Consider the following 27,139-nt stretch of genomic DNA (forward strand, 5'->3'; position numbering starts at 1 on the left):
GGAGAGGAGTGGTTTGGCCTTCAACAGATAGCACTAGCAGCCAGTGATATTCAGAGTAGTAGACAGATCACAGCCCAGTTTCCCAAAAGCATCTTAAAGTTAAGTTCATCTTATAATCATATGACCTATGGTTCTAACGATTAATTTATTAGCCTTAAGATGCTTTTGGAATACCGGGCCCAAAACCATAGAGGCCTCTATTTGCCAAAAGGCCATGTTGTCATGGGCAGTGCCATTGAGGGCTTCCACCATTTTAATGTAGCCAACTGGGTGGGACTTCCAACTTCATTGGCTGATGCCTCCTGGTGACTCTGTTGGAGTCATGTCCAACCGGGTCATCAGGAGCGATCAGCCAATCATGAAGAAGAAAATTAACTACTTCAAAATAGAGTACTTTATTAATTTGAGTCAATCTTTTGGTGCTGTCAGACACTATAATGACACAGATGCAAAGATGAGTCCTCGATCTCTATGATCAGAACAGGCAAACAGGAGTCACTGGGCCATAGATTTACATTTAAGTCATTTAGCAGACGCTCTTATCCAGAGCGACTTACAAATTGGTGCATTCACCTTATGATATCCAGTGGAACAACCACTTTACAATAGTGCATCTAACTCTTTTAAGGGGGGGGGGGTTAGAAGGATTACTTTATCCTATCCAGTATTCCTTAAAGAGGTGGGGTTTCAGGTGTCTCCGGAAGGTGGTGATTGACTCCGCTGACCTGGCGTCGTGAGGGAGTTTGTTCCACCATTGGGGTGCCAGAGCAGCGAACAGTTTTGACTGGGCTGAGCGGGAACTGTACTTCCTCAGAGGTAGGGAGGCGAGCAGGCCAGAGGTGGATGAACGCAGTGCCCTTGTTTGGGTGTAGGGCCTGATCAGAGCCTGAAGGTACGGAGGTGCCGTTCCCCTCACAGCTCCGTAGGCAAGCACCATGGTCTTGTAGCGGATGCGAGCTTCAACTGGAAGCCAGTGGAGAGAGCGGAGGAGCGGGGTGACGTGAGAGAACTTGGGAAGGTTGAACACCAGACGGGCTGCGGCGTTCTGGATGAGTTGTAGGGGTTTAATGGCACAGGCTACAGCCAGACAGGCCAGGTAAAATGACGTATGGTGATATTGTGGGAATCATGAAAGGCACTTTTCACCAAAACCACTAGTTGCTGAAAGGTTTAGGTTCCAAGAAGAAATCAGAAATAGGCGAATCAGTGACAATGTTTGCTGCCGTGTTAATTTAACTCACAATGCTCTGATAGTTTATGTTCTAAATTACACCATTAGAGACAGACTAGTATGTGGGATATGGAGTGAAGCCACACAAAATAGACTGTTAACAAAGTATTCTGACCTTGGCAAAGGCATAGAAGTCAGTGTTTCCACGGAACTAGTTGCTAAAGAGGCTCAGTCGTAGAGTTCATCAGAAAAGTGCGCAGAGTTGCTACATTTTTCACCACCATAGGCCCTGTACCCAAGAATGCCAAGGTAACCTGTTTAAATTACTATCGCCCCATAGCACTCACATCTAGCCATGAAATGCTTTGAATTGCTCATCAGGCTCACATCAACACCATCAATCCCAGATACCCTGGACAGACTCCAAATCGCAACCCCCCCCCCCCCCCAAACAGATGGTGAAATCTCTATTCACTCCACACTGCCCTCTCCCACCTGGATAAGATCAACACCTATGTGAGAATGTTGTTCATTGACTACACCTCAGCGTTTAACACCACAGTGTCCTCCAAGCTCATCACTAAGCTCAGGACCCTGGCACTGAAAACCTCCGTCTGCAACACGCTCCTGGACTTCCTGACGGGCCGCCCCCAGGGGTTGAGGTAGCCATACTGGTTAAGTGTGCCTTGAATTCTAAATAAATCACTGACAGTATCACCAGCAAAGCAACCCCACCCATCACACCTCCTCCATGCTTCACGGTGGGAACCACACATGCAGAGATCAGCCGTTCACCTACTCTGCGTCTCACAAAGACACGCCGGTTGGAACCAAAAATCTAAAATTTGGACTCATCAGACCAAAGGACAGATTTCCACCAGTCTAAAGTCCATTTGCTCGTGTTTCTTGGCCCACGCAAGTCTCTTCATCCTGTTGGTGTCCTGTAGTAGTGGTGGTTTCTTTGCAGCAATTTGACCATGAAGGCCTGAGTCAAGCAGTCTCCTCTGAACAGTTGATGTTGGGTTGTCTGTTACTTGAACTCTGAAGCATTTATTTGGGCTGCAATTTCTGAGGCTGGTAACTCTAATGAATTTATCCTCTGCAGCAGAGGTAACTGGGTCTTCCTTTCTTCTCGCGGTCCTCATGAGAGCCAGTTTCATCATAGCGCTTGATACTTTTTTCGACTACTTTCAAAGTTCTTGAAAAAAAAATCTGCATTGACTGACCTTCATGACTTAAAGTAATGATGGACTGTCCTTTCTCTTTGCTTATTTGATCTGCTCTTGCCATAATATGGACTTTGTCTTTTACCAAATAGGGCTCTCTTCTGTATATCAACCCTACCTTGTCACAACACAACTGATTGGCTCAAACGCATTAAGAAGGAAATAAATTCCACTTGTTAACTTTTAACAAGGCACACCTGTTGATTGAAATGCATTCCAGGTGACTACCCTATGAAGCTGGATGAGAGAATGCCAAGAGTGTGTAAAGCTGTCAAGGCAAAGGGTGGCTACTTTGAAGAATCTAAAGTATAAAATATATTGGTTTTATTTAACGCTTTTTTTGGGTTACTACATGATTCCTTATGTTTTATTTCATAGTTTTGATGTCTTCACTATTATTCTACAATGTAGAAAATAGTAAAAATAAAGAAAATCCCTTGAATGAGTAGGTGTGTCCCAACTTTGACTGGAACTGTAAGTTTTCACACCCCTGAGTCGATACATTTTAGAATCACCTTGGGCTGTGATTACAGCTGTGAAAACACCTGGATTGTACAATATTTGCACATTCTTTTTTTTTTAATTCGTCAAGCTCTGTCAAGTTGGTTGTTGATCATTGCTAGACAGCCATTTTCAAGTCTAGCCATATATTTTCTAGCTGATTTAAGTAAAACTGTAACTAGTCCACTCAGAAACATTCACTGTCATCTTGGTAAGCAACTCCAGTGTATATTTGGCCTTGTGTTTAAGGTTATTCTCCTGTTGAAAAGTGAACCCATCTATTGGGGTTGTGCCGCAGAGCATCATGGCATGGGGTTCTATGTGTTGTAGACTGAACACGTTCAATATATATGGTTGAACTAAATCATGTCTCCCGTCTCATCATTATTGAATTGTTATGAAGACGTGGTTATGAAACCCACAAGACATAACAATAATCTCTTCATTTTGAATTATGTATGATCACTTATCTGAGAAAGTACTGTAAATATCCGGAAAATGTGTCTTCCCTCCAAACCATAGTATTTTTTTCCCCCAGCTTTGAAATTAGCCACTAGTAGGACCTTACACAACTGCCAATAACTTAATAAAACATCTGATTGGCTCAGAATACAAACTGGTTTGGATTTGACAACCAGATTAATTGGTTGAAACACCAAACAGCATTTTTTTATCAATGGGTAGTGAGCTCATTGTATGTTTACCCTAGATAATTAGGCCTAGATCATTCTAATCACTTATAACCATACTTCCATTAATCTCATAGGCTACATGTAATTCTTCCATATTTCATTAGTTAAGTAGGCAGTTTACCATTTCTTCATCCATGTATGCGTTGGATTGCTCGTCCAATTTACTATGATGAAATGCAAATTGTTTATGATCGACGATAGGTCAGTCATTCAAGGACGCTGTAGTAGGACAGTGACGTAACAAATAGGTCAGCGGGAGGGGATTTCTGTGCGCTCTCTAACATCACACATTCTAAACCCTCAAATGATTTACCTCACAAGTGGTGTATGTAAAAATTTATGAAAAGAATGGCAAACGATATAGAGTATATACAGGGGCTAACTTTAACTCACCACTAGCTCTCTGTCTCCCTACTGTGGATGATAATGATATAGGCCTGTAGCCCACACACCTTGTTTGGGTCATTATATCATCACAGCAGGTGGTGGAGCTGAAGACAAGGCAATAGTCTAGATGGTGGCCCCAATATTTACTTCCATTATAAAAGATACAACAGTGTAGCTGTTGCACCATGACAAAAATTAAGCAATGGCCACATACCAGCATAGAATATCCAGCAGTGATTCTGCACATATTATGTGAACTGTTGTGATATTATGTTGCCCTTGCAGATTATATTCCCTCCATCCCTTGGCAGGTATGCAAGCAGACATGAGCTCTGTGGTCCATGTGTGACACAGGGAGGCTGGTGGATTGGGGCTAAGCAGTTTCTATGGCAACAGAGGATGAGCGATGCTGCGGTAAACAGTGAGGTGGCGAGCCCGGGGATGATGCCTGAAAAGGCTGTTTCTTCCTTGCTCTTCTCACGCTCTACCCTGCTGCTCCCATTGTCATGGCTACTGGACAGTCTTTGGGCCATGCCATTGTAAGGAAGGAGGCTAAAATATAGTATCAGTCACACCGAGGCATGTAGGATTACACAGGCAGAACACAAGGCATATGTTCCCATCTTTTCAAACAGTTGATAGACCCATTTCCTTTGACGGCACCTTGTATTCTCTATCATCCAACCACTTATAGTATCATAACATATCTTTGTGCTTTGGGACAGGTAAATATAGGGCCCAATAAACCATTTTCCTTTGCAAAACCAGTACAAAGGATATGTCAGATTATCATTTTATTGGTACACTGTACAATTTTGATTGACTAGGGTGCTACATTTTTTTTTCTCCATAATATTTTTTCTCTCTCAAATAGCTACCATATGCACCAGAAAACTGTTCACAAGTAGAAAAATACAAAACCACATGTACACCACTCACCCATTTGTGAGGGGAAAGAATGTACAATGAAAAACATGTTGGAGTTTAGAAAGCTATAGTACCTTTGGTCAAGAGAAATAAAAACAGTGGGGCAGGATTGATAAAAGCAGCATGAAATGACTTGAACTAAGCTGCCGTACCAAACACGGAGATAACAGAATTGCACATTTGTCTTGTTCTTTTTCTAGGATTAAAAAAGAGGAGATCCAAGGTCCACAAGCAGAGCTGAAATACATTTGAGGAAAATCCTCACGGGTTTCACAGCTACTTTAGTATTCATCCAGTGCATCTTCAGTCCAGGGGAGACCAGTAGATAAAACAGGGAGGGCCACAAAAGCACTCCCAATATTCTCCTAGACAAAGAGATCCTATTCCAAACCTCTAGCACCTGGATGATGATGAGGATGATGACTAATGGGAACTGGGATCATGTAGTTAAGGCTTGGGTTAACAACAACTCAGTGGACATGTACATTACACAGTATGTTTCACACAGTAGAAGGTGTAATATTATGTCTAGTGATGTTTAATGAGTGTATTACATATTACACAGTATGTTTCGGATGTCACTTTCTGGTCAAGCTGCAAAGCCGGAAGATCTACTTCTCTTCTTAAAATCAAATAATATTTTAAACCTAACCTTAACCACACTGCTAACCTTATTCCTAATCCTAACCTCAAATTAAGACCATAAATGTTGACAATATATCGCCAATTTTGATTTAGCAGCTTGGCCATATTTTCAGGAATCGTATGTTTCACACAATAGTAGATGTAATTTGTTAGTGACGTGAGTAAACTCTGAGAAGATGGTAAATACAGTAGAGGTGTGATTTCTATGGTTCTTTCAGAGCCTTTAGAGCAGTGGTCTGAACCGCAGATCAATTCACAATATCATCTGCCATCTATTTTCTGGTATATGAAGGCTTTGACAGCACGAGGCTGCCATTAGAGGAGGGATGGCTATATACATTTATTCCCACAGCAGGTGCTAAAGTTTGTAATTACAGAATTGTATGAAATATAAGCCACAGTGTGGTTGGCCTAGACATACAAAAGGAGGCTGTCATTGAGACAGAAACAAGACATACAAATCAACACTCATACAAACACACAGTGGATGATATTGCCTGATGTCCAGTTGTAAAACTGAGCTGTCCAACGTTATCAACTGCCAAAGACAGGAGGGGCTACAGGAACTGGTACACTACATACACATTCACACACAACGACATATACATGCACTGTTTCAAACTGCCAAAAAGTGCTGTCTTGTGCTTGAACATTTCACACTGTTGGTTGTCGCACCAACAAATGTGTTATCTGCATTGACTGCCATTTCAAAAGCAACAGAAACCTTGAAGACAACCGTCTTCATCAGCACATAGTAATGTAGGTAGAACAGAAGGAGTTAAGGCCACATGGGGAAAATCAAGGTAAAAATTGTATCCAGGGTAAAAAAAAAAGAAAAAAGGAACGTAAAAGTGTTTGCATCAGATGTCATAAATGCATATCAATCCTTGCTATGTCAATTACCCCTACACACCCAAGAGTACAATGTCCCACTTGTCTGTTTCAAGATGATGACGTGTGACAAGATATGAAGCCCCTGGTCAGTAGATCACAGGTTGAGGGAGTATGTTCTACTTAGCAGGCATCATTGAGCTCCAGTGCTTTAGGGATCTATTCAATCCGCATTGCATCTTTACAGCGTGCTTGAAATTTAAAGGCCATGTTCCTGCTTTAGCGGGTACTGCATTCACTGTAAACGCTGCATATGTCTAAACGCTGCATATGTCTAAACGCTGCATATGTCTAAACGCTGCATATGTCTAAACGCTGCATATGTCTAAACGCTGGGGCATATGTCTAAACGCTGCATATCGTGCTATAACGCTGCATATGTCTAAACGCTGCATATGTCTAAACGCTGCCATATGTCTAAACGCTGCATATGTCTAAACGCTGCATATGTCTAAACGCTGCATATGTCTAAACGCTGCATATGTCTAAACGCTGCATATGTCGGCTCAATGGGAATTGACCTCTACATTTCTATCGTGGAATCTGCAGCGCTTTACAGATTAAATAGTGTCCTTAGTGAAGGTCAGAAGCTTCCCAATGGGCAACATTCTCTTCCGTTGATGGCCACCAGGGGGTAGGCATGCTCAGGTCCTGATGTCCAGCTAGGCCAGCCCGACTCCACCCATCAAAAGACGGAGCCACTGTGGTGGAAGTGGACAGTGATGGATCGCAATTACAGTAGTGTGCACATTTGGAAAGAAACTACAACAAAGGCCAGCTTTTGTTTGTGTCTGAAGGATGAAGGAGAGACAGTAGCAGGCCTACAACAATTTCAAGGCATCATAGATGCAAGAATATTCTCAAATGCAAAAATGTTTAGCCTCCAATAGGCTCTAATCATAGAATATCATACCCACTATATGTTTACTCTGAAGTGCTAATATTAGACACAGTTCATGTTCTCTCTCATGCCATCTATATAATAGCAGGACATTTTAGTCATGGAGAAAAAGGGTATAAACCATCATAAGACACACACATAAAAAACAACAGATATGATCCCTTTTTTAAACATATTTAGAGCAGGGCTCTCCAACCCTGTTCCTGGAGAGCTACAGTCCTGTAGGTTTTCACTCCAACCCTATTTTAGCGCACCTGATTCTAATAATTAGCTGGTTGATAAGCTGAATCAGGTCTGTTACAACTGGCGTCGGAGTGAAAACCTACAGGAGGATAGCTCCAGGAACAGGGTCGGAGTGAAAAACTACAGGAGGGTAGCTCCAGGAACAGGGTCGGAGTGAAAACCTACAGGAGGGTAGCTCCAGGAACAGGGTAGGAGTGAAAACCTACAGGAGGGTAGCTCCAGGAACAGGGTTGGAGAGCCCTGTTTAAGTGTAACATTTAGGAGGTTAGCGTCTTCTGTCCCCTTGGAGCTAGGGCTGCAGTACCCTATTTGTCCTGTAGGGAGGGTAATTGCAGTTTTGAGCTGCATTATGCTCAGTCCCCTCTCCTCTACGGCCTGCTGTTGTTGAAGCTGGAGTTGTTGCTGCTGCAGCTCTCCTCATAGGTGGGAGGGGGTTCTGTAAGATCCACATACAAACCAGAGAAACAGACCGACTAATAGTAGGCCATTGTTCATTTATCATCATAATGACACAGAAGTGATTTACAGAATCAACTCCAGACAGGTTAAACTGTGTGTAGGAGCAGCAAGTGGTGACTAACTATGTAATAGTGCTGTATTAGGCAGGGGTAACTCACCATGTGGGTAGTCCCAGGTGCTGTACTCAGGGGGGAGTATGAGAGGACAGGACGTGGGTACTGGGGTGACGTTTCCCTCTGTGAAGAAAGGGATGGTGGACCCAGTGGACACACAGAACAGAGGCGCAGAGGTGTCGTCGGCACGTCGCTGGCTGGGTGGGAAAGCTGCACCGGGAGCGTAGCTGAATGCACTGGGGGACATGGTGGGTGGCTGGCCGGATTGGTCCTGCTGGGAGTGGCTCTTAGTGGGGATCTCCTCGCTGACTGAACCCCCTGCACCCAACTCCTCCTCCAGGTCCTCCTCAGCTGGGGGTGCGCTGGGGGTAACCCCTTCCAGGCCGGTGTTAGGGCTGATGGGTGTTGGGGCTGGGGTTGAAGGCATAGCTCGTGACGGGGTCAAGTTGACAGCGATGTTCCCGATGTAGATGGGTAAAGTGACAACCGTCTCAGGGGATTTTAGTGATACCTGCAGCGATCACAAAGACACAATGTTAATGTGAAATATCCTGTCATCCCAGGTGATTCTTTAAGTACAGTACTGACACAAATGGCTTTGCCATACTGTATGACGACCAAGACATCTGATCTGTTCAGATTACAATAGTTATAATCCCTGAACTCAAAAGAGACCTCTGAAACTGAGCATGAATGACTTACAGCATACTACATGGCAGGTGCATTGGGTTAATGAGAGGATTACTACAGTATGATACTGTATGAGGAACATTGTCTGGTTCATATTGCAACTATAACTACAGAATGAAGAGTATGAGAATGGCTTACCAAGAAAAACTTCCAAAAGGACGTTTTAACCTCTAATTAGTCCTTTTGGAAGTTTTTCTTGGTAAGCAACTCTCATGATTTTTGTCATTGTTGTTGAGCACCCCTCCTTGCCTTTGTTTTCTGAAGCGCGAAGGGCCCACCTGAACTCTATAGAATGAACACTGTACAACTGCTAAAACTGTGAAATACCACCTGTGAACAACATGCTGTACTCGGGCGGATGCCCATCAGAGCACTCGATTGAGGATGTTACTAACCTGGATGAAGTAGTCAATCTCTATGAGGCTGCAGCCGGCCAGGGCAGACTGGGGGAGGGGCGGTACGATGATCTGCTCTCGCCACTCAGCGTGTTTCCCCGCCTTCACTCCCGCCCCCTCTACCTCTGCTATGGTCCGCAGGTCATACAAAGCTCGTTTGGTCTTATAAGTCACTTTCTGAGCAAGAGAAAAGGAGGAGGGGTATCAGAGACAAGATCTACATTCAACAAACATACAGCCTAGAGTAAACAATACAGACAAACACTACAGATCAAATATGTACACTAAAAATACTCAAAAGTATGTGTACAGCTGCATCTTTGCTGCTATAACAGCCTTCACTTTTCTGGGAAGGCTTTCCACTCGATGTTGGAACATTGCTGAAGGTACTTCCATTCAGCCACAAGAGCATTAGCGAGATCAGGCACACAAAGGTGTTCCAAAGGTGTTCGATGGGGTTGAGGTCAGGGCTCTGGGCAGGCCAGTCAAGTTCTTCCACACCAATCTCGACAAACCACTTCTGCATGGACCTCACTTAGTGCACGGGGGCATTGTCATGATGAAACAGGAAAGGGCCTTCCCCAGACTATTGCCACAAAGTTGGAAGCACAGAATAGTCTAGAATGTAATTGTATGCTGTAGCATTACAATTTTCCTTCACTGGAACTAAGGGGCCTAGCCCGAACCATGAAAAACAGCCTCAGACCATTATTCCTCCTCCACCAAACTTAACAGTTGGCAATATGCATTCGGGCAGGTAGTGTTCTCCTGGCATCCGCCAAACCCAGATTCGTCTGTCGGACTGCCGGATGGTGAAGCGTGATTCATCACTCCAGGGAACGCATTTCCACTGCTCCAGAGTCCAATGACGGTGAGCTTAACACCACTCCAGACGACGCTTGGCATTGCGCATGGTGATCTTAGGCTTGTGTGCGGCTGCTCGGCCATGGAAACCCATTTCATTAAGTTTCTGACGAACAGTTCTTAAGCTGACGTTGCTTCCAGAGGCAGTTTGGAACTCAGTAGTGAGTGTTGCAACAGAGGACAGACAAATTTTACGCGCTACACGCTTCAGCATTCGGCGGTTCTGCTCTGTGAACTTGTGTGATCTACTACTTCGCGGCTGACCCATTGTTGCTCCTAGACATTTCCACTTCACAATAACAGCACTTACAGTTGACCGGGGCAGCTCCAGCAGGGCAGAAATTTGATATACTGACTTGTTGGAAGACAGTGCCACATTGAAAGTCACTGAGCTCTCCAGTAAGGTCATTCTACTGCCAATGTTTGTCTATGGAAATTGCATGGCTGTGTGCTAAATTTTATACAACTGTCAAGCAACAGTGTGGTTGAAATAGCCGAATCCAGTAATTTGAAGGGGTGTCCACATACTTTAGTATATATAGTGTATCAGCATTTGATCAGAAGTTACACTAGTAGCAACATGAAACCGTGAGACCGTGGTCGTGTGGTACCTGTATGAGACTGGCCAGCACGCAGCCCGTGTCCTTGCCTGACTTGTTGTGGATCTCAGTGGCTAGTCTGATGATCTGGCCTGGTGTGTATCCCCTCAGGTCACTGCAAGCCTTCAGCATGAGGGTGCCCGTCTTCACCAGGAGATAGCTGAATCTCTTAGTGGTCACAGCATAACTGGGTTGCTGGGGAGAAGCAGTCATAGGAAGGGTAAAACAACCAGTTCTGAGGGACAGATGAACAGAGCGTAGTAACAGAAATAAGAGCTGGGGGGAAGACCTCTTGTAATCTTTAATTATGGATGAGAAAGTGGTTTTATTGCGCTCATCGTGCAGAAATCAAATCCCATAACTATCAAACAAAATAAGGCATGATCAAATAAGTGGGCACTCTACAGGTAGTCAGTCCACTGTCCTCTTCAGAAATATATACTGTTCCAGTACACAGTCTATAGCCAAGTACTATATATACACACCACCGTTCAAAAGTTTGGGGTCACTTAGAAGTGTCCTTGTTTTTGAAAGAAAAGCAATTTTTTTAATCCATTAAAATATGGATTTAAAAAAAACATTGTTCATGTTGTAAATGACTGTTGTAGCTGGAAACGGTTGATTTTTAATGGAATACCTACATAGGCGTACAGAGGCCTATTATCAGCAACCATCACTCCTGTGTTCCAATGGCACATTGTGTTAGCTAATCCAAGTGTATTCTTTTAAAAGTTTAATTGATCATTATAAAACCCTTTTGCAATTATGTTAGCACAGCTGAAAACTGTTGTTTTGATTAAAGAAGCAATAAAACAAGGCTGTGTACTACTCCCTTTACAGAACAGCGCAAACTGTCTCTAACCAGAATAGAAAGAGGAGTGGGAGGCCCCGGTGCACAACTGAGCAAGAGTACAAGTACATTTGAGTGTCTAGTTTGAGAAACAGACGCCTCACAAGTCCTCAACTGGCAGCTTCATTAAATAGTACCCACAAAATACCAGTCTCAACGTCAACAGTGAAGAGGCGACTCCGGGATGCTGGCCTTCTAGGCAGAGTTGCAAAGAAAAAGCCATATCTCAGACTGGCCAATAAAAAGAAAAGATTAAGATGGGCAAAATAACACAGACACTGGACAGAGGAAGATTGGAAAAAAGTGTTATGGATAGACAAATCTAAGTTTGAGGTGTTCGGATCACAAAGAAGAACATCCGTGAGACGCAGAAAAAATGAAAAGATGCAAGAGGAGTGCTTGACGCCATCTGTCAAGCATGGTGGAGGCAATGTGATGGTCTGGGGTGCTTTGGTGGTGGTAAAGTGGGAGATTTGTACAGGGTAAAAGGGATTTTGAAGAAGGAAGGCTATCACTCCATTTTGCAACGCCATGCCATACCCTGTGGACGGCGCTTAATTGGAGCCAATTTCCTTCTACAACAGGACAATGACCCAAAGCACAGCTCCAAACTATGCAAGAACAATTTAGGGAAGAAGCAGTCAGCTGGTATTCTGTCTATAATGGAGTAGCCAGCACAGACATCGGATCTCAACCCTATTGAGCTATTGTGGGAGCAGCTTGACCGTACGGTACGTAAGAAGTGCCCATCAAGCCAATCCAACTTCAGGAAGCATGGGGCGAAGACTCTTCAGATTACCTCAACAAATTGACAACTAGAATGCCAAAGGTCTGCAAGGCGGTAATTGCTGCAAATGGAGGATTCTTTGACGAAAGCAAAGTTTTAAAGGACACAATTATTATTTCAATTAAAAATCATTATTTATAACCTTGTCAACGTCTTGACTATATTTCCTATTAATTTTGCAACTAATTTCATGTATATTTTCATTGAAATGACTGCATAATAACACATGTTCAGACAGTGAGACAGTGCTGAGACATTGGTGACTGGTGGTCTTTACCTCAATGTCGGGCACTTGATTGAGGTTGAGCAGGTTGAGTAGGTAAAAGGGCTTCTGGGACTTGTAGTCCTTGGAGAAGCGCGGTGTGTCTATGACGACTCTCACACGGTAAACAATTTTCCCAAAGGGCCCTTCAAAGGAGGTTGGGGCAGCCACTGAGTTGGACAGAGACAAACACAGTTATTAGACAGAGCGAGATTGACCACAGAGAGTTTAAGATTGTATACTAAATGTAACTCTTGGACATAAATAATTTCACAATATCAACTGCTACAGCAGCAACATAGACCACAGCTGTTTCATTTCTTTCATAAAGCCTCTGCTGTCTGCAGGTGAAACCTATAAATGGGAATACGAGATTCTGACCAAAACAGGGTGGCAGTCTAAAATGGTGGCTGGTCAGTGTGTGTACTTTATCAGAGGAGGGCTAGTCAGTGCTTGGTCTGAGCAGTGGGAAGCAGATAGATCAGGACAGGGGGACAGATACTCAGGGCTCCTAGCAGCGCTGTCACTAAGTGTCTGTGCCTATCTGTCTGATCTGCACAAATCCCCTCCTAACAGGACAGGGGGAGGACAGAGTTTATTTACAGACTTCCGAAAGGACAGAGGATAGAGGAGGAGAGATGGAGGAACGGAAACTGAAGAGAAAGACAAAAATAACTATTCTGAGAGGTTGGACGGAGAGAGGAAATGGAGAATGGTAGGATGAAGCTTAGTACAAAAAGAGATAGAGATGAGAGGATGGATCAGAGTCTCAGAGAAAGACCTTGGAAAACATGTTATCTGCAATCTGAATACATTTACAAATGTCATACTGGGTTAAAGAAATGTTCATACTGAATATCCATCTCCTGTATTCAGCTCATAAAGCACGACAGGTGCTGATACATTCAAATTGGAATGTATTGTGTCCAATGTCATGCTTTTAAAGAAATACATTATAGGATTTTCCTATGAATCATTGGAATAAATAGATAACGCAAAATGGAAGACTTATGAAGGACAGAGATGCATACAGAACACACAATTCAGTCTCTCACATTCTCATTATTATCAATTCCAATTCAGCCCTCCTCCTCTTGTAGCCCTTTCCTGCAGACAAATGACCAAATCATCCTCTAGTGGCCTCACGGGTGGAATGTTATTAATATAAAAAACCTGCCAAAAATCTGGTGTTTCTATGTCAAACGGTTTTGTTATATTTCAGTCTTCTGTGGTGTATATAAAGTGTAATATTGGGCTGCAAACTAAAAATGTAATACATTTCAACTCTATATCTGATATGGTACAGGTGTCTTCTTTTTTTTAAGCCCATAACCATAAGTGTTAGGTGTATACTTTTTTTTCCAAAGTAGATTTGTTTAAGACTACCCTGATTTAGCCCACTGCAGTAAAAGGTTAAATGATCATGTCAGCAGCGGGTGCTTCACAGGGGAATTGCCTGCTGTCAAAAAGGATTAGTGAGTAGCAGCAGTCTGGGTGCAGAAGGCTTGGCAGAACAGACACAGACAGGCTCCTGGCCAGAGGGAACACAGCACCAGGCCAGCCACATCTCCCTAAGGAAAGAGTGGCTGGCTGGCCTCTTCTACCACTTGCTCCTCTTCTCCAGCCTTCTCCACAGAACCAAGGGCTCCTTTTTTCAAGTCTTTACTTTAAGTGTTTAAGTACATTCAACAATCTTCACAGTACGAACACCAGTTTTAATGTAGCATCCCATTTGGAGGCGCTATTAAATGTGGATTTTAAAGCCTCCCCTGTCAGCCCCTGACCTGACAACCAGCAGGGGGCACTGCCACTGGGCCACGCGGCTCAATTAAGTGCCTGGATGATTCAATCATCAGCTCTGTAATTATCATGTATTCTGTTGCCGTTCTGTTGACGACGGGGGAAGGAGGGACGTGGAGAAGGGAGGGCAGCAGGGTGATTGCAGGGGGCCCACAAGGAGCAATTAAATAGTGACAGCACCACGGGACTAAAGGACTATATATAGACAGAGTGTGGCCTAATAGACAGACAACCACTGCACTGTCTGTGCCCTCACACCTGCATGTACTCGAGTTCACAGTCCAGTCAAAAGCATTCCGGAGAAAACAAGGAATAGCATTCTACATGTCATGTGTTACGACACAAAGGAGTGTCTGTAGGGACATGATACGTCTCTAGGCTACTGGCACTTGTTTGCTTGGCCTTTGTGTTAGTCCTTGACCAGGGGTGACTAACATGGCCTACTTTGACATATATCACCCACTTAGACAGGAGATGTTGGCTGACACAAGGGGGGCTGGCTGACTGAGGCAGTTACGATTAAAGTGCATGTAGCACAAGTGTAGAGACATTAGTTTCAATAGTGTACCCTACTTCTGATATGAAAAGGCATTTCTTTATTTACCTGAACAAACTGTACTGAACGTTCTTATACCATTCATAGTGCTATATTATATCCAGTCCAATTGTTTCATTGTTAGACAAAGAGCCAAGGGCCCTAAGCAATACTACAAAAGCAACACACAGTGTGCCTATTCAGAAACTTCACACTATCAGTGGTTATACCTGAAAACAAGATTCCTTCAAAAAGTCACCAACAGTTCAGCTGTAGTGTACTGACAAAAATATTGATATGGACCTCAATGTGGTTGACATGGAGGAATGCAGTTCAACAGGTTTTCCAGACGTATCCCAAACTTACCTGGGATGACAAATTGGAAAGGGAAACTGTGCTCGCCAGCTGCCAGGGTACCTGTAAGAGATAGAGATAGCTTGGTCAGATAGACAGGCAAAATCACATTTAGACAGACAGACATGTACAGACACAGAGCGCAAGGTAGACTAGTGGCCAGTCTAAGGCCTTGATTCAATCAGATCAAGCGTTAACAGGCGATATCTGACACCCGCAACGCTGGTGTTTTGGCGGTGTCGGAGGTGTAACTGCGTTAGAGCTGTCAAATCAGAGCGGCTACTCGCGTGGTCATTGCCACAAAGCCAAAAGTGTCCCACTCACATTAGAAGTTCAGAACAGTAAAGTGTAGGATATATAGAAATAATGACACTCAAATAAAAAATAATTCAACTAAATAATGAGGATTTCTATCAGCCTAATTGAGGTGTAGATTACATTTCATATGCAGTGTTTGAACTTGTAAACAAGGCTGCATGGGATTTCTCTTAATGCGATACTGTGTAGTCAATGGCAATGTCTGCTTTAGGTATAATGCCAGGAGCCGCTTGTGCATTTGACAGCTCTAATGCAGTTCCACCTCCGACATCACCAAAACAACCGCAGATCTGATAGAATCGAGCCCTAAATATTCAACAGCTCTCACAATGGTGTACAATAAGGAACTATGTTTTTCACTCTGCTTTTCTAGATCAGCCCACTGTGACATTTCAGCACAAAGGTGTGCAAGTACGATGTGTGTGTGTATGAACAGCTCAGTGGGTAACCATGGAGATCCCTAGGTTAAGCACCACACCTGCAGGGCTGAGGGTTGACCGACAATCTTTAACAAAAAGTGCTATCTAGAACCAAAAAGGGTTCTTTGCCTGTCCCCATAGGATAACCCTTTAAATAACCTCATGGAACCCAAAAGAGTTATACCTGGAACCAAAACAGGTTCTACCTGGAAACAAAAAGGGTTATACTATGGGGACAGCCTCAGAAACCTTTTGGAACCCTTTTTTAAAATTTAAGTGTGTACTTTCCCACTGAGTGAGGTTTATGTGATAAACCAACAACATTGTTCAACTGCAGTTCCAGAGACATCATTTCACTTCTGATAATACAACTTCAGTTTTTGAAAGTTTTGTGGGAATACACTCATATTTCACTCATAATGTGGCTTTAAAAGGACATTGTGCCAATGGAGGCGATAAACCAAGAGATACTGTAGGTTTCATAATATAGAAAACCTTGTAGACATTAAAGCCTCTCTGGCCATTAATTCCCTCATAAGCCGACAGTCCAATTAAAATTGTTCAAATAGCAGCGTTCGTTCACTGCATCAAGACGTCAATGTGTTTTCCGTTTGTCTCCATTTCCTAAAGGGGAAGCGCTCAGGGATTTCCACGTTTTCATTTACATCACTTGTTTACTGTTAGAGGAAGCATCTCTTTGCAAGAAAAGTCAAGGGTGTAGTAGCCACATTCTTCCACCTTCTCTCGCTCTCTCTTTTTCACTCAACTCTGTAGAGAACCAGTCTCCACATGCCGCTGAGAGAAAGTACAGTACAGTGAAACTTTAAAAAAGTTGATGGGGCTGTATTTCAAATGAGCTCTAGGTGAGAGACAGAGCCGTCTACTGCAGTTCAAGACAGTTGAAAACGCGTACAGCTTTCTAGCTATGCAACAATATAGAGCAGTTGTATTATAAAGATCTTTTCACCCCCAGTTTGGTACAGTTCGACATATATTATGATGACATTTTGTGATGTTTTTGTTAGTTTTGGAGTTTCGTTAGGATTTTGTCGACTGTTTGGGCACACAGCATTTTTTCTCAAGGGCCAGCTGAAGTTTGGAAGCCGAAGTCTACGCCCCTTCGTCCATGATTGGTCAACCGTAGGGGTGACATGAGTTTCCGCTTCTTGACGATTCAGCCCGAAACTCAGTGTGGATTCAACATGGCGAATGACAACTTCGAGCATTGATTGACTGAGGAGGTACAAAAGTACCTTCACCAGTACGATTCTAGTCATTCATTATATAAATACCAGCATGTAAATGCCAATTCATGGAGGGAGATTGTGGAGACGCTGGGGCCAACCCAACCACTTGTTTGAAAAAGTGGAGTAGGGTTTGCGTCAAGTTCGTTAAGGCAAAGAAAAGAAACAAGGGCCGCAGTGGAGATGCCGGTGGATACGCTACTCCAGAAATGTTGCTGCTGGCTTGTTTGGCACATTTAGCATGGGAAGACTGAAAGCAACATGCCGTCTCACCAAAGGATGGTGTATGTTGTTGTATTTTCTATTGTAGTCAACGAAAAGAGTAGCCATGCTTTGCTAACAATAGCTAGCGCTATCTACTTGGCTGGCTAATTGCTAGCTAGCCTAGCAGCATACTCATGCAGGGAAAGCAAGTCAACTAACTAAACTAAAGATCTTTAAAACTTTTGATCAAACATCATTTTGTCATAGAAAGAAAATCATAAGCTTCCCAAATTGGTAACACCAAAGTCAAAGTTCGGTAGCAAGGTCCAGTTAGGCAAAATGTTGCAAACGTTTGAGCAGAGATGTGTAGCTAGGCCAGGCCTACTCAACTCTGCTCAAAATTTTGCAACACTGGTATTGGTATTTTATTAGGATCCCCATTAGCTGTTGCAAAAGCAGAAGCTACTCTCCTGGGGTCCACACAAAGCATGAAACATAATACAGAATGACATAATACAGAACATCATTAGACAAAAACAGCTCAAGGACAGAACTACATACACTTTTAAAAAGGCACACGTAGCCTACATATCAATACATACACACAAACTATCTAGGTCAAATAGGGGAGAGGTGTTGTGCCGCGAGGTGTTGCTTTACCTTTCTTTTAAACCAGGTTTGCTGTTTATTTGAGCAATATGAGATGGAAGGAAGTTCCATGCAATAAGGGCTCTATATAATATTGTACATTATATAGTCTATTGTAGTCTCGGTTAATGATTTTTGACATTCATTAATGTTTTGGATGTGTACTAAATAGCCCTCTACTTTTTTATTTTCAAGACACAAACACCAGTGAATGGAGACAGCACCTGGTTTTGTTCTCTGCGCCCCAGCACAGCCTGTTCACCGGCCCCATGCACTACCTCTACCCCCAGTACTGACTGGTGGTCGGCTCCCAGCCCATCTCCCGCACTGAGTTGCAGTGCGGAATTAGAAACATCTCCATGCTGGACCTGGGAAGCTCTATCCTGGGCCCACCTCCAAGACCTACTCCACCTATGCCACAGAGCAGCAGCAGTAGTTCTGTAGCAGGGGTGTGAGAAGAAGGGAGAAAACAGCTGCAGACATCACTCACAAAGGCATTGATTGAAGACATATCTCAAGATCTCCGAGCATGTCTTGTTCGCAATGTTGTGTGTCTCACATGTCTGTTCATAAGACACTGTTTTACTATTGTTCCGAAATATTTATATGGCTCATAAATATTTGTATCTACACTCTTGACACTTCATATTTCACCCTTTTGTTGTTTACATGTCTGTTCATAGCAGCCACTGTTGTACTACTGTTAAGAAATATGTACAGTGAGGGAAAAAAGTATTTGATCCCCTGCTGATTTTGTACGTTTGCCCACTGACAAAGAAATGATCAGTCTATAATTTTAATGGTAGGTTTATTTGAACAGTGAGAGACAGAATATCAACAAAAAAATSCAGAAAAACGCATGTSAAAAATGTTATGAATTGATTTGCATTTTAATGAGGGAAATAAGTATTTGACCCCTCTGCAAAACATGACTTAGTACTTGGTGGCAAAACCCTTGTTGGCAATCACAGAGGTCAGACGTTTCTTGTAGTTGGCCACCAGGTTTGCACACATCTCAGGAGGGTTTTTGTCCCACTCCTCTTTGCAGATCTTCTTCAAGTCATTAAGGTTTCGAGGCTGACGTTTGGCAACTCGAACCTTCAGCTCCCTCCACAGATTTTCTATGGGATTAAGGTCTGGAGACTGGCTAGGCCACTCCAGGACCTTAATGTGCTTCTTCTTGAGCCACTCCTTTGTTGCCTTGGCCYTGTGTTTTGGGTCATTGTCATGCTGGAATACCCATCCACGACCCATTTTCAATACCCTGGCTGAGGGAAGGAGGTTTTCACCCAAGATTTGACGGTACATGGCCCCGTCCATCGTCCCTTTGATGCGGTGAAGTTGTCCTGTCCCTTTAGCAGAAAAACACCCCCAAAGCATAATGTTTCCACCTCCATGTTTGACGGTGGGGATGGTTTCTTGGGGTCATAGGCAGCATTCCTCCTCCTCCAAACACGGCAAGTTGGGTTGATGCCAAAGAACTCCATTTTGGTCTCATCTGACCACAACACGTTCACCCAGTTGTCCTCTGAATCATTCAGATGTTCATTGGCAAACTTCAGACGGGCATGTATATGTGCTTTCTTGAGCAGGGGGACCTTGCGGGCGCTGCAGGATTTCAGTCCTTCACGGCYTAGTGTGTTACCAATTGTTTTCTTGATGACTATGGTCCCAGCTGCCTTGAGATCATTGACAAGATCCTCCTGTGTAGTTCTGGGCTGATTCCTCACCGTTCTCATGATCATTGCAACTCCACGGGGTGAGATCTTGCATGGAGCCCCAGGCTGAGGGAGATTGACAGTTCTTTTGTGTTTCTTCCATTTGCGAATAATCACAGAAACTGTTGTCACCTTCTCACCAAGCTGCTTGGCGATGGTCTTGTAGCCCATTCCAGCCTTGTGTAGGTCTACAATCTTGTCCCTGACATCCTTGGAGAGCTCTTTGGTCTTGGCCATGGTGGAGAGTTTGGAATCTGATTGATTGATTGCTTCTGTGGACAGGTATCTTTTATACAGGTAAGAAACTGAGATTAGGAGCACTCCCTTTAAGAGTGTGCTCCTAATCTCCGTTCGTTACCTGTATAAAAGACACCTGGGAGCCAGAAATCTTTTTTGATTGAGAAGGGGTCAAATACTTATTTCCCTCATTAAAATACAAATRAATTTATAACATTTTTGACATGCATTTTTCTGGATATTTTTGTTGTTATTCTGTCTCTCACTGTTCAAATAAACCTACCATTAAAATTATAGACTGATAATTTCTTTGTCAGTGGGCAAACGTACAAAATCAGCAGGGGATCAAATACTTTTTTCCCTCACTGTATATTCAGAAATATTTGTAACTATACTGGCACATTTTATTCCATAGACACTTGTTTACATGTCTGTTCTCAGCAGAGACTTTTGTACTGTGGTTTACTTTCAGAAGCAATAATAAAGGTTTATTTGTGTGCTGAAAAAGCATTGCTTCATCTCAACACAAGGTGTTTGAATGCATTCTATTTGCGCTGACAAAGTACAGAAGAGCTGTGTGCCACAGATTTGACTGGCTTTCTTCTACTTGTGGTGTAGTTCAAGCTAATCTAAATTAAAACACAGTGCACACAAAGAACTGAGTCTGTGTGTCCATCAAAAATTCTCATCCTTGCAGCAATGAGGCCAAATGCATTCTCTGACTGTCCGACAACGAGAGTGGTGGTAGTTCCAGGTACGCCCAGGTTTATTGAGATGGACACCTGTGAATGAGAGGTAACAAGAGAATGTCATATATATATATATATATACAGTTGAAGTCGGAAGTTTACATACACCTTAGCCAAATACATTTAAACTCAGTTTTTCACAAATCCCGACATTTAATCCTAGTAAAAATTTCCTACCTCAGGTCAGTTAGGATCACCACTTCATTTTAAGAATGGGAAATGTCAGAATAATAGTAAAGAGAATGACGTATTTCAGCTTTTATTTCTTTCATCACATTCCCAGTGGGTCAGAAGTTTACATACACTCAATTAGTATTTGATAGCATTGCCTTTAAATTGTTTAACTTGGGTCAAACATTTTGGGTAGCCTTCCACAAGCTTCCCACAATAAGTTGGGTGAATTTTGGCCCATTCCTCCTGACAGAGCTGATGTAATTGAGTCAGGTTTGTAGGCCTCCTTACTCGCAAACGCTTTTTCAGTTCTGCTCACAAATTTTCTATTGGATTGAGGTCAGGGCTTTGTGATGGACACTCCAATACCTTGACTTTGTTGTCCTTAAGCCATTTTGCTACAACTTTGGAAGTATGCTTGGGGTCATTGTCCATTTGGAAGACCCATTTGCGACCAAGCTTTAACTTCCTGACTGATGTCTTGAGATGTTGCTTCAATATATCCACATAGTTTTCCTCCCTCATGATGCCATCTATTTTATGAAGTGCACCAGTCCCTCCTGCAGCAAAGCACCCCCACAACATGACATTGCCAACCCCGTACTTCACGGTTGGGATGGTGTTCTTCGGCTTGCAAGCCTCCCCCTTTACCCTCCAAACATTATGGCCAAACACTTCTATTTTTGTTTCATCAGACCAGAGCACATTTCTCCAAAAAGTACGATCTTTGTCCCCATGTGCAGTTGCAAACCGTAGCTCGGCTTTTTTATGGCGGTTTTGGAGCAGTGGCTTATTCCTTGCTGAGCGGCCTTTCAGGTTATGTCGAAATAGGACTCGTTTTACTGTGAATATAGACACTTTTGCACCTGTTTCCTCCAGCATCTTCACAAGGTCCTTTGCTGTTGTTCTGGGATTGATTTGCACTTTTCGCACKAAAGTACGTTCATCTCTAGGAGACAGAACGCGTCTCCTTCCTGAGCGGTATGGCGGCTGCGTGGTCCCATGGTGTTTATACTTGCATACTATTGTTTGTACAGATGAACGTGGTACCTTCAGGCGTTTGGAAATTGCTCCCAAGGATGAACCAGACTTGTGAAGGTCCACCATTTTTTTCTGAGGTCTTGGCTGCTTCTTTTGATTTTCCCATGAGGTCAAGCAAAGAGGCACTGAGTTTGAAGGTAGGCCTTGAAATACATCCACAGGTGCATCTCCAATTGACTCAAATGATGTTAATTAGCCTATCAGAAGCTTCTAAAGCCATTACATAATTTTCTGTAATTTTCCAAGCTGTTTAAAGGCAAGGACAACTGAGTGTATGTAAACTTCTGTCCCACTGGATTTGTGATACAGTGAATAAGTGAAATAATCTGTCTGTAAACAATTTTTGGAAAAATGACTTCTGTCATTTAGATGTCATGTCATGTAGATGTACTAACCGACTTTCCAGAACTATAGTTTTTTAACAAGAAATTTGTGGAGTGGTTGAAAAATTTGTTTCAATGACTCCAACCTAAGTGTATGTGAACTTCCGACTTCAACTGTATATACAGTGGGGAGAACAAGTATTTGATACACTGCCGATTATGCAGGTTTTCCTACTTACAAAGCATGTAGAGGTTTGTAATTTTTATCATAGGTACACTTCAACTGTGAGAGACGGAATCTAAAACAAAAATCCAGAAAATCACATTGTATGATTTTTAAGTAATTAATTTGCATTTTATTGCATGACATTAGTATTTGATACATCAGAAAAGCAGAACTTAATATTTGGTACAGAAACCTTTGTTTGCAATTACAGAGATCATACGTTTCCTGTATTGCTTTGACCAGCGTTTGCACACACTGCAGCAGGCGATTTTGGCCCACTCCTCCATACAGAACTTCTCCAATCCTTCAGGTTCGGGGCTGTCGCTGGGCAATACGGACTTTCAGCTCCCTCCAAAATGTTCTATTGGGTTCAGGTCTGGAGACTGGCTAGGCCATCCAGGACTTTGAGATGCTTCTACGGAGCCACTCCTAGTTGCCTGGCTGTGTGTTTTGGGTCGTTGTCATGCTGGAAGACCCAGCCACGATCCATCTTCAATGCTCTTACTGAGGGAAGGAGGTTGTTGGCCAAGATCTCGCAATACATGGCCCCATCCATCCTCCCCTCAATACGGTGCAGTCGTCCTGTTCCCCATTGCAGAAAGGCATCCCCAAAGAATGATGTTTCCACCTCCATGCTTCACGGTTGGGATGGTGTTCTTGGTTGTACTCATCCTCTTCTTCCTCCAAACACGGCGAGTGGAGTTTAGACAAAAAAGCTCTATTTTTGTCTCACAGACCACATGACCTTCTCCCATTCCTCCTCTGGATCATCCAGATGGTCATTGGCAAACTTCAGACGGGCCTGGACATGCGCTGGCTTGAGCAGGGGGACCTTGCGTGCGCTGCAGGATTTTAATCCATGATGGCGTAGTGTGTTACTAATGGTTTTCTTTGAAGACTGTGGTCCCAGCTCTCTTCAGGTCATTGACCAGGTCCTGCCGTGTATTCTGGGCTGATCCCACCATTCCTCATGATCATTGATGCCCCACGAGGTGAGATCTTGCATGGAGCCCCAGACCAGGGGTGATTGACCGTCATCTTGAACTTCTTCCATTTTCTAATAATTGCGCCAACAGTTGTTGCCTTCTTACCAAGCTGCTTGCCTATTGTCCTGTAGCCCATCCCAGCCTTGTGCAGGTCTACAATTTTATCCTGATGCCCTTACACAGCTCTCTGGTCTTGGCCATGGAGAGGTTGGAGTATGTTTGATTGAGTGTGTGGACAGGTGTCTTTTATACAGGTAACGAGTTCAAACAGGTGCAGTTAATACAGGTAATGAGTGGAGAGCAGGAGGGCTTCTTAAAGAAAAACTAACAGGTCGTGAGAGCCGGAATTCTTACTGGTTGGTAGGTGATCAAATAACTTATGTATGCAATAAAATGCTAATTAATTACTTAAAAATCATACAATGTGATTTTCTGGATTTTTGTTTTTAGATTCCGTCTCTCACAGTTGAAGTGTACCTATGATAAAAATTACAGATCTCTACATGCTTTGTAAGTAGGAAAACCTGCAAAATCGGCAGTGATTCAAATACTTGTTCTCCCACGTGTATATATATACAGTGGGGGAGAACAAGTATTTGATACACTGCGAATGTTACACCAGCTCTGTCAAGAGGAATGGGCCAAAATTCACCCAAACTTATTGTGGGAAGCTTTGTGGAGGCTACCCGAAACATTTGACCCAAGTTAAACAATTCAAAGCAATGTTACCAAATACTAATTGAGTGTATGAAAACTTCTGACCCACTGGGAATGTGATGAAAGAAATAAAAGCTGAAATAAATAATTCTCTCTACTATTATTCTGACATTTCACATTCTTAAAATAAAGTGGTGATCCTAACTGACCTAAGACAGGGACTTTTTACTAGGAATAAATGTCAGGAATTGTGAAAAACTGAGTTAATGTATTTGGCTAAGGTGTATGTAAACTTCTGACTTCAACTGTATCTCAACCAGAAGCCATGGATTACAGGCAACATCCGCACCGAGCTAAAGGCTAGAGCTGCCGCTTTCAAGAAGCGGGTCACGAATCCGGACGCTTACAAGTAATCCCACTATGCCATCAGAAGGACCATCAAACAGGCAAAGCGTCAATACAGGATTAAGATTGAATCCTACTACACCGGCTCTGATGCTCGTCGGATGTGGCAGGGCTTGCAAACTATTATGGACTACAAAGAGAAACACAGCCACGAGCTGCCCAGTGACGCGAGCCTGCTAGACGGGCTAATTACCTTTTATGCTCGCTTCGAGGCAAGCAACACTGAAGCATGCATGAGAGCACCAGTTCCAGATGACTGTGTCATCACGCTCTCCGTAGCCGATGTGAGCAAGACCTTGAAACAGATCAACATTCACAAGGCTGCGTGGCCAGACAGATTACCAGGACGTGTACTCAGAGCATGCGCAAACCAACAGGCAAGTCTTCACTGACATTTTCAACCTCTCCTTGACCGAGTATGTAATACCTACATGTTTCAAGCAGACCACCATAGTCCCTGTGCCGAAGAAAACGAAGGTAACATGTCGGTAGCCATGAAGGGTCTTGAAAGGCTGGTCATGGCTCACATCAAGACCATCATCCCGGAAACCTGAGACCCACTCCAAATTGCATACCGTCCCAACAGATCCGCAGATGACGCAATGCTGTTCATTGACTACAGCTCCGTGTTCAACACCATAGTGCCCACAAAGCTCATCACTAAGCTAAGGACCTGGGATTAAACACCTCTCTCTGTAACTGGATCCTGCACTTCCTGACGGGTCGCCCCCAGGTGATGAGGGTAGGTAACAACACATCCGCCACGCTGATCCTCAACACAGGGGCCCCTCATGGTAACCAGCTAGGTTAACATCCAATTGGCGACAGGTTTTATATTCAAAACTCTGCATAAAAACAATATGCGCATTTTCCTACCAGAGATGTGTTTCCATCAAATTGACTTGGTGCAGATAAAAGGCTGTGCATGATGGTGTAGCGCACATAAACATACCTTTTCTGGTTAAATTCCCATTTTCGCATAAAAGCATTTCCCCCAACATTTCACATATAATTCATATTACCGACACAAAAAGATTCCACCTTGTCTAGCATATTTAGTTTTTTGAGGTTTTTTTCAGATTTTTTTTATCTGACATGTACTTTACTTGCATAAAAAGGTTGGATGGAAACCTGGTCACAGAATCACTTGTTATTTGTTCCTAAAAACCCAAAGCCACCAATAGAGGCTTTTTAGACACTTGTACAGGAACTTTGCACTGATCCACTGACTACTGGGAAAGAGATGAGATGCAAACACCTCTTCACAGTTTGGCTAAAGATGACTGACAGCTTACCGCAGTCACACACACACACACACACCACCCTACCATCTGCAGGATATATCTGAGGGTCACATGAACAGAAGTAGCAGAGTATGGGAGGGTACGCTGCCTCATCCCAGCGTACCCTCCCATACTCTACATGTGTGGCTGGCATACCACATTAATAGTCAGCCACAGTGGTCACGCTTGTCCCCTTGTGTGGTTGGCCACCACTGTCCCCCTCCCTGTCTTAGTGTCCCTGCTGTGCCTGCGTCACATAACCTAGAGGCAGAGGAGCCCATTGTTGGGAGGAAAAATGGGATAGGAAAAAAACACTGAGATAAAGAGGAGATGAGAGGAGGATGTGAAATTAATTATTTATGACTCTCCAGTTTTGGTGTGTGTGTGTGTGTGTGTGTGTGTGTGTGTGTGTGTGTGTGTGTGTGTGTGTGTGTGTGTTGTGTGTGTGTGTGTGTGTGTGTGTGTGTGTGTGTGTGTGTGGTGGTGTGTGTGTGTGTGTGTGTGTGTGTGTGTGTGTGTGTGTGTGTGTGTGCGTCAGAGGTGTTGGGATAGTTAAAAGTGGTAAATTACACAAACCCATCCAGTGATGATTCTAATAATCTCTTGGGATGTTTACGTGATTGATGTGTGGTATAGGATCGGCACACACATTGGAATTCTACAAAGAAATGAAAACAAATAAGGTGTCACTTAAAGGACCTCCAACATATTTGTATGCATGCATGCTAGAACGTCTACAATCACTGTAAAAGCTTGTGCTTGGGTTTGTGCATGCCTCCGCCTATTTGTATGCAACATGCACAGTCAGTACTTGGATTCCAACTGCTTTCAGCTCTCGGAAATGGTTGTTCTTTGATCTAAGAATAGTCCTGGATTTCACATGCTTCTGTGAGGCTAAATTACATCAAAAATATTAAATCAGCTCGACTGGAATTTTGAGCAGCAAAGACATTCAAGTGCATCTAATTAAATTCCCCTTAACTGATCCAATGGATTGACGGAACATTACAACCACTAACTAGGACATAAAACAGACAGGCATGGAACTGATCTGTCGTTACACAACTGAGTGTTAATGAGACAGTAATTAATATTGACCGCAAGAAATGTCTATTAGACAAGTAGTAATATGGCCAGCCAAATCTGACTAGATTCATATTTGCAATTCACAATCTGTGATCACACCAGCTTCAATAAAGACTGAATAAATAGATACCT

General features: G+C 43.2%; 1 protein-coding gene across 1 annotated transcript in view; it reads right to left on the reverse strand.

Moving 5' to 3' along the window:
- Positions 1-6,819: 6,819 nt before the first annotated feature.
- Positions 6,820-27,139, reverse strand: part of LOC111964067 (arrestin domain-containing protein 1-like) — a 51,770-nt gene continuing 31,450 nt past the window's right edge. The window contains exons 3-8 of the mRNA XM_023987752.2: positions 15,305-15,355; positions 12,619-12,773; positions 10,717-10,899; positions 9,242-9,418; positions 8,202-8,667; positions 6,820-8,020 (exon numbers count right to left, since the gene is read on the reverse strand). Coding sequence (XP_023843520.1) covers positions 7,953-8,020; positions 8,202-8,667; positions 9,242-9,418; positions 10,717-10,899; positions 12,619-12,773; positions 15,305-15,355 — 1,100 coding nt within the window. The 3' untranslated portion in view covers positions 6,820-7,952. The remainder of the gene's footprint in view (positions 8,021-8,201; positions 8,668-9,241; positions 9,419-10,716; positions 10,900-12,618; positions 12,774-15,304; positions 15,356-27,139) is intronic.

Source organism: Salvelinus sp. IW2-2015, linkage group LG5 (genome assembly GCF_002910315.2).
Source record: "Salvelinus sp. IW2-2015 linkage group LG5, ASM291031v2, whole genome shotgun sequence".
Taxonomy (NCBI): domain Eukaryota; kingdom Metazoa; phylum Chordata; class Actinopteri; order Salmoniformes; family Salmonidae; genus Salvelinus; species Salvelinus sp. IW2-2015.